The 13,247-nt window shown below is 30.9% G+C and overlaps 1 protein-coding gene across 1 annotated transcript in view; it reads left to right on the top strand.

The window, feature by feature from the left end:
* LOC100205271 (BUB3-interacting and GLEBS motif-containing protein ZNF207) overlaps positions 1-12,768 on the top strand; it is a 41,769-nt gene extending 29,001 nt beyond the window's left edge. Inside the window, exons 7-10 of the mRNA XM_065803038.1 lie at positions 519-579; positions 1,927-2,045; positions 2,120-2,276; positions 12,041-12,768. Of these exons, the coding sequence (XP_065659110.1) occupies positions 519-579; positions 1,927-2,045; positions 2,120-2,276; positions 12,041-12,285 (582 nt within the window). The 3' untranslated portion in view covers positions 12,286-12,768. The remainder of the gene's footprint in view (positions 1-518; positions 580-1,926; positions 2,046-2,119; positions 2,277-12,040) is intronic.
* The last annotated feature ends 479 nt before the right edge of the window (positions 12,769-13,247 follow it).

Raw genomic sequence — 13,247 nt, 5'->3', positions numbered from 1 at the left:
TAACAAATAAACAAAAAAGTTTTTTGCAGTTTTAAATAAAACCCTTTTCTTTTTCTTTCTTTTTGGCAAGCTGGCCAAAGTTTTTGCGAGCGTGTGGGTGAGCGCGAAAAGACTTCAGCGCAAAAGTGCTGGCTAAACAGAGAAGACTGCTTAGTGGTAAAACTTTTTGGCTTACAATCAAACCTATCCTAAGCCTCTGTAAACACCACACTCACTCTGTTTCTCAGCCTTTAAGGTTTATGTTTCAGAGTTTATAGTTTAGAGAGATAAAATTTTAAAATAAAAAAAAAGAATATTCATTTAATTTGATCGCTTACAAAATGAACAAAATGAAAAACAAAAAGCCTCTTTGACTGTAGTAGCTTCTCTTGAAGTCATGATGAGGTAAAATTAATTTTAAAAAATGTTTTAAGTCAAAAGTTATTATGTTGAATAAGTTCAATAGTATTGTTATATACAAATTTATTATATAAACTTGATGTTTATGACGGTCTATGGTATTATATTTTAATGCATAGATGGAGAATAAATCTTCTGGACCAGTTGGGGCAGACTTTAAACCATTAAATTCACCTCAGGGTAAGTGATTTCTATTTCTTGCATTAAATTATCTGTTGATAAATGTTGTTAATATTTTTACATCTATTAATTAGCTAAGCCTATTTAAAAAAATCCTAAGCATAAAAAATTTTTTCCATTAGCAATATTTAACAAAATTTTGCGTGGTTTCCTTTTCCGTGTTTTAACTTTTTATTAGCTATAATAAAGAAGATTTTCTGCCTTCAATATAATATCTATTGTCTGTAAAAAATAATATGAAATAAATTTCCTTAGATGATTTTGATGATCTAATTGAACTAAAATGATATTATCCTGTGGTATATAAAATTCTCAAGGAAACGTGAGTGATTTTATATCAAGATTTTAGGGGTCTAATTTAATTAGTGCTCCCAAACTGGATGTTTTAAATTTTTTCCAGTAGTTTTACTTTTTTTTTTAATCATTCTTTCCAGATATTTCAAACTGGCTTAGCCGGGCCAGCACAGCAGTTGCTTAAACAGTGAGTCAAAATTCTCTATGAACATCTTTTAAACATTTTAGTTAATTGGTGTTATTGATGTCACACCTTATTAGGAATTTAAAATCTCTGTTATATTGTATGAAAGTTGTTGAATTCTTTGTTTTTGATTTATGATTTTATAATTATTATTTGAAGTTGTAACTGTATTTTATTGTATTTTTATGTGTTTTATCTACATTAGTATTTATCATTTCCAAATTTCTTATTTTAAATGATTTTATTATTTATTATTTTTCAATTTAAATTTTCATTCTTTTGTAATTTTATCATGTTTTTTTAAAAAAATTCATTGCTTCAATTATAAAATTTATATATATATATAGATATATATATATATATTTATATATATATATTTATTTATATATATATATATTTATATATATATATATTTATTTATATATATATACATATATATATATATATATATATATATATATATATATATATATATATATATATATATATATATATATATATATATATATATATATATATATATATAAACTACATTATTTATATATAGCCATGTTGATAATGAAAATGTATACAGGCTTTTAATTTTGACTAGGAAAAAAAATTTCTAATTTTTTTTTCCTTTGAATTTTTTGTATGAGAAAAATCTGGCTTATATGTATATAGTAGACTAAAATTGCACATTTCAAAATAAAAAAATAAAATCAATGAAAAAGCCTGTGTATAAGTGGTAATTTTATTACCAAATTGTGATGTTGTTCTTTATGAATTCTTTTAAGATTATTTATAAATTAGAAAAATAAAATACTAAATTATTTTAGGTGTAGCCATTTAGTTTTTTAGGTTTTTACTTTTTTGCTGCTTACTTACAGGAGTTTCTTCAGCTAATTCTTCACACAGTTCTTATCGATATATTAAACCACCTGCAAACACAATACCATTGGTATCTGCTAATAGCAGAATTATCCATCCTGATGAAGACAGTTCACTTGTACGTTATCTAATTTTTTTAATTATCTTAATTTATTTTTTTTGTATTTTATATTTGATTCATTTGTTTTTTAGGAAGAAATAAAATCCCAATTACCTGCCTATCAGCCTATTGAGTCTATGCCTCTCACTGTAACACCACAAATGATGCATTCTCAGATTTCCATGCCACCATCAATCACAGGTGATCCTAGAATGGTGAACAATTCTTTTATGGGTGCAATGCCTCCTGGTAAGTTTATTTATCAACATTATAAATACTGAAATTAAAAGTAATTCTGCAAATGTCGTTTGTTCTATTTAATGGTGTGTGTGACCATGTGTTTTTTTGCAAAAGTATAGCCATTTGTCATATTTTTTATACTAATGCAATTAATTGAGAGAGAAAAAAAGGAAAAAACATATTGATATTTATTAATGGTTATAAATTAACTACAATTAATACCATTTATTGAATATTTGTTTTTTCTTCTTCTTTTTTTTTATAATTAATAACCCTAACCCTGACCATTTGTCATATTTTTTATACTTACGCAATTAATTGAGAGAGAAAAAAAGGAAAAAACATATTGATATTTATTGATGGTTATAAATTAACTACAATTAATACCATTTATTGAATACTTTTTTTTTCTTTTTTTTTTATAATTGATAACCCTAACCCTGACCATTTGTCATATTTTTTATACTTACGCAATTAATTATGAGAGAGAAAAAAAAGGAAAAAACATATTGATATTTATTGATGGTTATAAATTAACTACAATTAATACCATTTATTGAATATTTGTTTTTTCTTTCTTTTGTTTTTTCTTTTATAATTGATCGCTTAAGAATAAAAAATATGACAAACTGCAAATTTGAACTGAAAGATATATCAAATTTAAACTGAAAAAATTATACATTTCTATTAGTTTTTCTCAGTAAGTTAGTTAAATGGTAAACAGATTCTATCTACTTTAGGGGTAAACAGATTCTATCTGTTGACCAGCCTAACACCCCTTTATCTATTAGGCTGGTGCAGATGTATTTCTAATACATTGTTTCCAGTTTAGGATGTTGAATGCTGGATCTTCTTGACTCGATGCATGGGTTTTGCTTGTGTCTCTGTTTTTATGACGAGATAACTCATTCTATTATCTCCTAATGTGGGTACAGCTCTAAAACTCAGTTTTATGGTTCTGAGGGCGGCTGGTAGTCAGGTTTCCCGAACTCTATGGTAGCTCTCAGAGAGGCTGATTCCATCAACAGCTGAAAAATATCAAAGTATTAACAGTGCCATGTTGCACATGGATGGGGTCCCTATTCATACTTTTGGTGCGCATTGTTGAGACCATTTGTTTGGAGCCTTTTGTTATGTATTACGTATTATTAATAGTAATAAGGCAATTGCTTGGGCTATTAAGCATTGTACTGAGTACTGTCTATGCTTTGAGTCAAGTTCTTTAAAAAAATTTATAAATTAATAAAGTATCAAAAACTATAAATCATAAAAAACCATTGTCATCGCCAAGTTCTCTAAACCTATCATTTACTAATATTCGTGGTCTTTGAAGTAACTTTCTTCTGTTGAGTCTTATCTTTTTCAAAGTTCACCAAATCTATTTGCTCTTTGTGAGACTAATTTGAGTTCAGCTGTCTCATCTTGTGATATATGTGTTGGCGGTTATCTTCCTTTAATTCGTAGACTCCAATAGTCACATGCTTGGTCTGGGCAATTACATTGGTAAGAATTCACTCTCCTGCATCTCAAGGCTGCACTTTTTGATGTTATTTCTGATCATATTGACCAAGCCCTCTCTCTTTATTCATCAGCCAATATTGTTGTTATCGGTGACTTAAATACTTATCACACTGAATGGCTTGGCTCTAGTGTCAGTGACTCTGCAGGCACCTCTTACAACTACCTTAAAGCTGACTGGGACTCTTTCCGTGATTTTCTTTGTGATGGCCCTTGGGTAGAAATCTTTCATCTTCCTGTTGACAAATGTGCTTCTTACATAACTTCTTGGAATCAGGCTGGCATGGAATCTTTTATTCCCTCTCGACGATTTCAAGTCAAGCCTCACTCTTCTTCATGGTTTTCCTCACATTGTGCTGCTGCAATTGCCAATCAAAACTGTTACTTCCATATCTATCAGCAAAACAAATCTTCAGAAAATAGATGTCTGTTTATTACTGCTAAAACCATTGTAAAAAAGTTTTGTCTAAAGCCGAAGCCCGCAATTCTCAGGTCATGAAACTTCTGGAGAATCTTTAATAGTATCAATAATAAGGGCAAATCTTAAATTCCACCTCTCTTGTATGGTTCAGACTTTGTCACCTCACCTAAAGACAAAGCTGAATTGTTTGCTAAGAACTTTTCATCAATATCATCACTTGATTCCACTAGTTGCGTTCTACCTGATATAACCATCAAACAGGTTGATCTATTGTTTGATATTCGTATCACTCCAGCTTCTGTATCTAAAGTTATTTCCTGCTTAGACTCTTCTACAGCTTGTGGCCCAGACAACATACCTGTTATTGTCTTGCAGAAGTGTTCTCCGGAGCTGTCGTCTATACTCTCAAAACTATTTAACAAGTGCTTATCAGAGTCTAGTTTTCCAGCCTGCTGGAAAGCAGCATCTGTTATCCCTATCTTCCAAAATTCTGGAGAGTGATCTGATTTGTCTAACTACCATCCCATTAGTCTTCTTCCTATCATAAGCAAGGTTTTTGAATCTTTAATCAATAAACACTTAATCTCTCATCTTGAATCTAATAACTTACTTTCTGATCATCAATATAGATTTTGATCTTCTCAATCTACAGCTGATTTGCTAACAGTAATAACCGATAGATTATATTGTGCATTAGATAAAGGTGGAGAGGTTAAGTGTATCGCTCTTGACATTTCTAATGCTTTTGATAAAGTTTGGCATGCTGGTCTTCTCCATAAGCTTTCTTCTTTCGGTGTATCTGGTAATATCTTTAAGATTATTGAATCCTTCTTTTCCAATCGTAGTATAAAATTTATCCTCGACTGACAGCACTCTTCTTATTCTGTAACTTCAAGGTTCTATCCTTGGCCCTATACTCTTTTTAATTTACATTAATGATCTTCCAGATGATCTCACATCTGAGGTGGCATTATTTGCTGATGATACCACCATTAATTCTTGTCATGATAAGAAGCCAACACTCTCTGATTGCTTGGAGGGGGCATTTGAGCTTGAAAGGATCTCGCTTCTGCTACAGCATGGGGCTCACAGTGACTGGTGAACTTTAATTCAGATAAAACTCAATTTTTTCAGCCAATCGTTATCGCAATAATTTTGATCTTCCCATATTTATGAAAGACTAGCTGGAGTTACCCGGCGTTGCCCGGGCCAATATTTAAAAGTAAATAAGCATCTGGAACTTTGTTATACTAATTTTGGGCTATGCACAGTTTGTGCAATATTTTTTATTTTTTATTCACAGATTGTGCAATATTTTTTAGTGTTGCACAATAATCCCACAAAATGTGACCTTGTTGGTTGAAGCTATGAAATAACTGAAAGACATTAAGGAAGAAAAAGACATTTTGTTTATTTTCCACTTAAAAACAACAAATTAAGAATTTCCAAAAGAACATTTACTCAAATTTTTCAATTAAATTGTTCTCTCACACTGGAAAAAAAAGTTGAACATGTTACAAAAGTTAAATCATGGGTAATTTCTTCACATTGGATTGTTATTGTTTTCTTTTAATAGGACTTCTTTAAAGAGGATTTCTTTCACTGAAGAGCCTTCTGATAGACAATGTTCTTGGTTTTTTCTTCTGGAGTCAAAATGAAAAGATTTCGTGGAGATCCAACTCTGGAGCATGCAACATAGAGCTGGCCGTGAGAAAAGCAGGGCTGTTCCAAATTGATGCCAGCTACTTTGAGTGACTGTCCCTGCGCTTTGTTAATGGTCATGGCAAAAGCCAGCCTGACTGGAAACTGGAGGCGCTTGAAACTGAATGGGAGGTCATTGGGAATCATTGGAATCCTTGGAACGAAGACATTCTCACCTTTGCCACATCCAGTCAGTATAGTTGCTTCAATCAAGTTTGAAAGGATAGCTTTGATGATGAGTCGAGTTCCATTGCAGAGCTTGGGACTGTCGAGGTTGCGAAGGAGAATGATTGGTGCTCCAACTTTCAGGTGAAGAATGTGAGGAGGACATCCAGATGGTTCTAAAGAGTTCAGAAATTCTGTTGGATAGTTGACATCTTCACTGGGGTCCATAACCATGTCAATGGAGTTGTAGGACTTTTCATTGCCTGGGAGCATTTTCTGGATCTGCATATTGATCTTGGTGACAGACTCATTTTTGGGAGCCAGAATAGCTCTCTCACAGATCCAGTCATGTCTGGTGAAACTCTGCTGGATGTTGGGAAACACCTTGACAATGAGTTCCTCTGCAGAATCCACCAGTGTGCAAAAGTTGGCAGGGAATTTAATGAGCCCTGTCTGCACATCAACTGGTGCCTCACCATTGCCCAAGGCAAGAAGCTGATTGGAAAAGGCTACTGCTGACAGATCACCAGACAACTTTACCCTCATGTTTGTTGTCGAATGAAGTGTTCTGACACTCCTCCACAGGTAGGAAGCTTTTAGGTTTTGCCAAATTGCACGGCTGAGGCTGCAGAGCCACACTGGATCCCATTTTTGGGCCCCCCTGGCCCCGGGGGTCGGGGTACGGGGTCAAAACCCAGCTAAGAACCTTCTCCCCCTCGAGGACTACCCCCATGCCAAATTTCATTGAGATCGGTCCGGCGGTTTGGATTTCTATAGAGAACAAACAAACACACACACATTGCCCTTTATATATATTAAGATAAGATAATGTACTCGATGAGTCATCTACTCTTCATCTTCTTGGATTAACTCTTCCGATCTTTCTTGGAAACCTTATATTAAATCCATTTCAAAATCAGCATCTGCTTGGGTTGGATCTCTTTATAGAGCTATTCTTTATCTCGATAAATCTCAAATTCGGCCTTGTATGGAATACTGTTGCCATTCTGGGGCAAATCTTCTAAAGATGTTCTTTCTCTTTTAGATAAAGTGCAAAAATGCATTGTAAACATAGTTGGACCTGCTCTTGCAAACAACCTCCAACCATTATCACATAGTCATAATGTTGCTTCTCTTTCTCTTTTCTACAAATACTATAATGGGCACTGCTCTAAAGAGCTAGTGTTGCTTCTCTTTCTCTTTTCTACAAATACTATAATGGGCACTTCTCTAAAGAGCTAATGTTTCTTGTATCATCTACTACAATTCATTCTCGTGTTACTCGTTATTCAATTAAGTCTCATCCTTTTTCTGTGACTGTTCCTAAGTCCTTAACTTTTTCGTAAAGACTGGTTTGATTGTTTTCATTTCTCTTTGTTGCAAAGTGGAGATAAATCATCATTGGTGCTTCTAGATTTTGGCAATTGTTTAAAGTTTTTTTGTTTTTGTCAAGAATATATCTATATATATTCCTGTTGTAAAGTTTTTTATGTGAAGATTTGATTGCTGAGTTTGTAAATAACTCCTAAGCTTGGCTTGAAAATTAAACATGCATTTTTTTTTATATAAAAATGTCTATAAAAAGAATATGTTTATCAAATTATCAAATTGCGCTATGACTGTCACGTGAAAAAAGTCGAAAAGTTTTTTCTAGGCTTCGTATCATCTTATCTAGATTTTACAAAATACGTTACAACCATCAAGATATGTTTGTTTTTCCATAACATCTTATTTTTAAAAGTTTAATCGTGAATGATTTTATTATTGAAACCAATTTCTATTGTTTCCTTTGCAGTTTGTTTACTCATTATATTGCTTGTTAAAGTAATTCTTATGTTCTTTTTGAAAATACAAGTCAGAAATTTCATATAATTGATGTAAAGAAATTATTTGTCAAGAAGTAAAAAAATTGAATTAGAAAGCAATTTTTCATTTTTTGTATCATTTAATTTTGTTGATTATAGACGTTTTTGTTCATTCAGTTTTGGAGTTTTTTTTACTTATTTCGCAGTGGTTTTTTTTTATTCGTAACCGAACATAACAAGGAAAACCGTTATATTTAATAACATTTTGAAAATGTCTAAATCAGATGCTGAAAGATCGAAAACTTATAGAGAAAATCTTAGTTGAAAAAAAATGAAAGAGAAGTTATCAAAAGAGTTATTAACAGCAAAAAGGTTCGCAACCAAAGTTTAATAATGAAAAAAAACTTGAATTCACTACTAGCATCAGTTTTATTTTTAGGTCCAATTCTTATAACTGGAAATCGCCAATGAGAATGGCATAAAACAAATATTTCATTATATCAAAATACAAAAAAAGACAAACTATTGTAGATCAGTTAGATACTAAATATGACCCATGCACTACCAAAGAAACCATGCGAGTGGTCACACTTCACATCAGAATAAATTAAAAAGTAAAAGCATTTTATGAATGATGTATAAATGTCTCCTAGAAGAAAAGATTGTGTTAAAATCGATGAAGATGAGGTTCGAAGGCTCTTTTTAGTTATGAGTTTGGAACTGAATCAACTGTATTGTGAAGAGAGTGTCAGCAAAACATTTAAATAACTAAGTTTTGTAAGCTAAGGCCTAAATACATTCTTTAATGCAAAGATGACACACCACTTGAATCATGTGGTTGTGTTTATCACAGTAGTTTCACTTATTTGTGTGTTGCTTTGATAAGTAAAATAAATGTTTCATTGTATTTTAATAAATGGTTAAAAAATTATGTATTGTGCCAGCCACCTAAGTCCCAATGTTAGATAATGAAATGTTCATTGTTTAGTGATAGTAAATTATTAAAAATTTCTTAGCCCGAAAACAGAGACATTAATCACCTAAAATTGGTAGATAAAAGATGATCATAACTGTGTCCTCAGTCAACATTAAACAAATATAACAGATGATTTAAACTTTTCTGCAACCAGAGTTTACTGAGCTACTTCTCACTAAAAAGCTCCAGTCCGAGCAATACCGTAATCAAAAGGAAAATCTTGAACCAGACTAAAATTTATTATGATTATTATTATCATTATTTTTATTGTTATTATTATTGTGATTATTCACAAAACGATGATGTGATTTTCAGGATGGTGTTCAGGCTGCTTATTGGTCACATTCAATTATTACTTCGTTTGCAATTGTAATCTACCGTTACCGATTAGAACCAAAGTCTGTTTTTATAATATCCAATGATAAAACAAAATGCACCACTACTACTTACTTAAATAAAATATTTATTTCAACCTTTATTGAATTGATTATATAACAAGTATATTGTATTATGTAGTGATATTCCTTGCACTCAATTCAAAAATAGATCCATAGCCAAATTCATACAACATTGCTTTGTGAATTATCATTTTCAAAGTATAAATTGTTTTTTTGTTTGTTTTTTTTTTTTCACCTTTCACAAATAAAAGAGCTTGTTACCTCTCACAATAAAGGATCAGTTGATGGAGTAGAATAATTGTTGAAGCGTTTAGAACAGCGTAAAATTTCGTGAAGTGGTTATCTTAAGCGCTTCCTCTTAGCATCAAATGGGTTTAAAATTTATGTTGTGCTAATCAACACAGATATTATTTATGTTGTGCTAATCAACACAGATAATATTATTTATGTTGTGCAATCAACACAGATAATATTATTTATGTTGTGCAATCAACACAGATAATATTATTTATGTTGTGCAATCAACACAGATAATATTATTTATGTTGTGCAATCAACACAGATAATATTATTTATGTTGTGCACAGATTAATCTAAGGTTTTTATAGCTGATCAAATAAAAGGAGCAAAAAAACTGTTAAAAATAAATTAAAAATATTAACAAACAAAATGCATTTCTGGCAAGTAAAAAAATGGAAAGTTTTTGGTTTCAAAATTGTCTTATGTTTTGTAATGGTTTTGTAAAACCACATTAAAATTAATGGTATATCCTGCAGTTAAGCAGCTTAAAATAATTTTATTTTTTCGCTTGTTGCGCTTTCGTGTGAAGACTTGCTCAAAGTAGTGACTTTAATATAAACAAAAGGAATATTTATTGGCTTCAGTACATACATCGACTATTTTATAGCCTGCTGCTACAAGGGAGTGCTGCTACATCGACTATTTTATAGTCTGTTGCTACAAGGGAGTGCTGCTACATCGACTATCTTATAGCCTGTTGCTACAAAGAAGTGCTGCTACATCGACTAAGGGTTTGGCATGGGGCAAACCCTTAGTCGATGATGATGGAGTAGAATAATCTTTTTTTTTTATTATTATTTCACTTAATATTTCTAATGTTTAAAAAGCATCCTCTGACGAGAGCGCAACAAGCGAAAAAATAAAATTATTTTTGGCCGCTTAACTGCAGTATTACCAAATTAATATTTTTACTTTTCTAAAAGAATAATTTTTTTTTTAACCTGTAAGGAACGGGGAGTATTAAAAGCATTAACCATTGAAAATTTACTGATATAGTTTAAATATAGTAGCCAGCCTGTGGTTGCCAAATAAAATAAACCCAGTATCGAAAAACTGTTATTGAGAATTTTGATAATGTTAAAAATGTATTATTTTAACATCATTTACATGGTTTTTATAATCATTCATCTTTTTTTACGCTATTCATTTTGTCGTTTTTAATATTGGATTTTTCGATACGACCGACACAATTATTACCTTCACGACAAAAAAAAAAATTTATAAAACTTAAAGTAAAAACACGAAATTCAGCATATAATAATATCAATATGTGCTAAATACAAACAAATTAATTATTTTTTAACCATGCCGTTCGCTTTTTCTTTGCATTGTTAAATATGAATTAACTAATAAAAAGAAAGTTTGATGTTTTTTTAGCACTAAAACACAATGAAATGAGTAAAAAAGCTTTGAATAAAAGTTAGAAAAAACGTTTTTTCAAACTTTTTATGTTGAAAACTTTTATTTAAAAAAAAAAAAGTGAAAAATAAGTTAACAGAAACACTATCCAGAAAAGAAATCCAGAAACAGTATCCAGAAAAGCAAAATAAACTTGCATAAAAACCAAGTAAACCCCTCCCGCTAAAACATAAGCACATTTTTTTAAGTGAAGAAAAATGATTTTTGCAATTTGATCTTGATCCAACTATATTCATAGAATGTTTATAGTAGTACTAATAATAATTTTCCTGTCTTTAATTTGGCAATCAATTTTTTTGTTCAAATTCTGCAAGCAGCATACATAGCTGAAGTCTGTATCGAAAATTTTTTAGCATATATAAGCTGAAGAATTTTAGATGCTACTTTTGATAATTTGGTAAACAATAGGAGAAAATATTAAAATCTGTCTAAAAAAACTTATTGAAGAAATCTCTCTTTTACATAATTCGCTAGATAAGTATTCAATGCTAGAATGACATCTATGCTGGTTAGGATGGTTCAAATTACATCAAAATTTTTTGCAGTTAAGAGTAGAAGCTTTTAAGGTGCGCAAACGCTTGAAATTTTTGCCTAGCCAGAGTTGCTGGAAGAAATGCATTCTGAACTTCAAGTACACGAATTATACTGAATAAAAACTGAATTGCAAGATGCGTGGAAGCTTATCTTTTTATAATTTAAAGTGCCGTGTGTTATCAAAAAGACTTCTGGAGAATCTCTTTAAAAACTATTATTGCTCAGTGATCATAAGAGAAGTTTGTACAACAGTTATAGAAATGAATTGATACTGATAAAATGGTATCACTAATGGTAGAATAGAAGAATAAAAACAAGTCTTTTTATAAACATTACCTAAAAATAAATTTTTAAATTATTAACAAAAAACTTTTAGTTTATTAATCAAAAAAATTTTATTTTATTGTGAAAAAAGCAAGAATCAAAAAGCTTAAAACTAACACCGACACACACACCCATTACCAGACTTCTAATACAATTTTTTTTTCTTTCTCATAATTCCAGACAGTTTAGTTTATTAATTACTCTACTTTTAGGTATGCCTCCGCCATCTAATATGATGCCACCGGGTATGCCTCCTGGACCACCTGGTATGCCTCCAATGCCACCTCGAGGAGGACCTCCGCCTGGCTTTATGCAGCAAATGCCACCAATGAGTCATCCGCAACAACAGCCACAGTTAGTTGGACCACCTTTCAATGTCCAATCACCTGGTGGTGGCCAGTGGATTCCTCCACCACCATCAAGGCCGCTTCTTAGCAACAATAATGTTCATTTTTAGCCTGCGTGGAAGCTTAGTTATGGATTTCGTAACACCTAATTTAAAGCCATCTTAATAGTCCAAGATATTCTTTCGTAAAGCTCGCTAATTGTACCTTCCAGATATTTTTATCTTTTAGGCGCCGAATGAAACCCAACTTAAAACATTTTGGATCTAATGCATTTTAAAAATATTTATAATTGACAACCTAATAAAGTTCGTTTATTACCAATATCTTTGTAAAAAAAAGGTATTTAAACATACTATGACTATATGTATTTAAAACACGGTTTTAAAACTATTTCATTCAAGATACGAAAATTTCTAATTGATATTTTCTGCAAAGGAAACGCATGCGCAATCAAAAGACTGTTTAGATAACAAACTGTAAAGAATTTGTTTGTTGTTAGTATTTACCGTTAATATTGATACTGGTTGTAAATAATCCTCGATCTACACATTCCTCTGATAGATTAATCTTCGGTTATCAAAGGCTACAAATAATTTTTTTTTTTTTAATTTTTTTATTGCCCCTCGAACTTGTTTAATTAAAGGTGGCCTTCAAAAGTTTTTAAAATTGTTCTGAATTATTAAATTTTATCTTTTTATGATAGTTTAAAAAATGTGGTTTTTGTAATTTACGAGATAAGTTCGTATTTTACATGACATTTTTATCTTACAATTTCAATGTTTTCATAATCCGGTTTAATGTTTTCATTTTTAGGTATTTTGCCACTGGTACCCATTTTTTTATAAATAGAAATAAATACCAAATGATTTCTTTTTAATACATTGAAACGTTTTCTAGTTCACGTTTTAAATTCATATATATAAAACAATAAAAAATCATGAAAACATTTGGAAAACAATATGGTTATATTTTAGAAATAGTCTCTGTACAAAACTAATTAGTGCGCATACGATCGTTTTATTTGTGTGCGTTTGTTTTAATTCATCAGTTGTTTTTTTCACTCATCTTATAT

This window comes from Hydra vulgaris, chromosome 08 (genome assembly GCF_038396675.1).
Source record: "Hydra vulgaris chromosome 08, alternate assembly HydraT2T_AEP".
Lineage (NCBI taxonomy): Eukaryota > Metazoa > Cnidaria > Hydrozoa > Anthoathecata > Hydridae > Hydra > Hydra vulgaris.
Note: the sequence above shows the minus strand (reverse complement) of the source record. Positions and strands in the feature narration are given on the sequence as shown.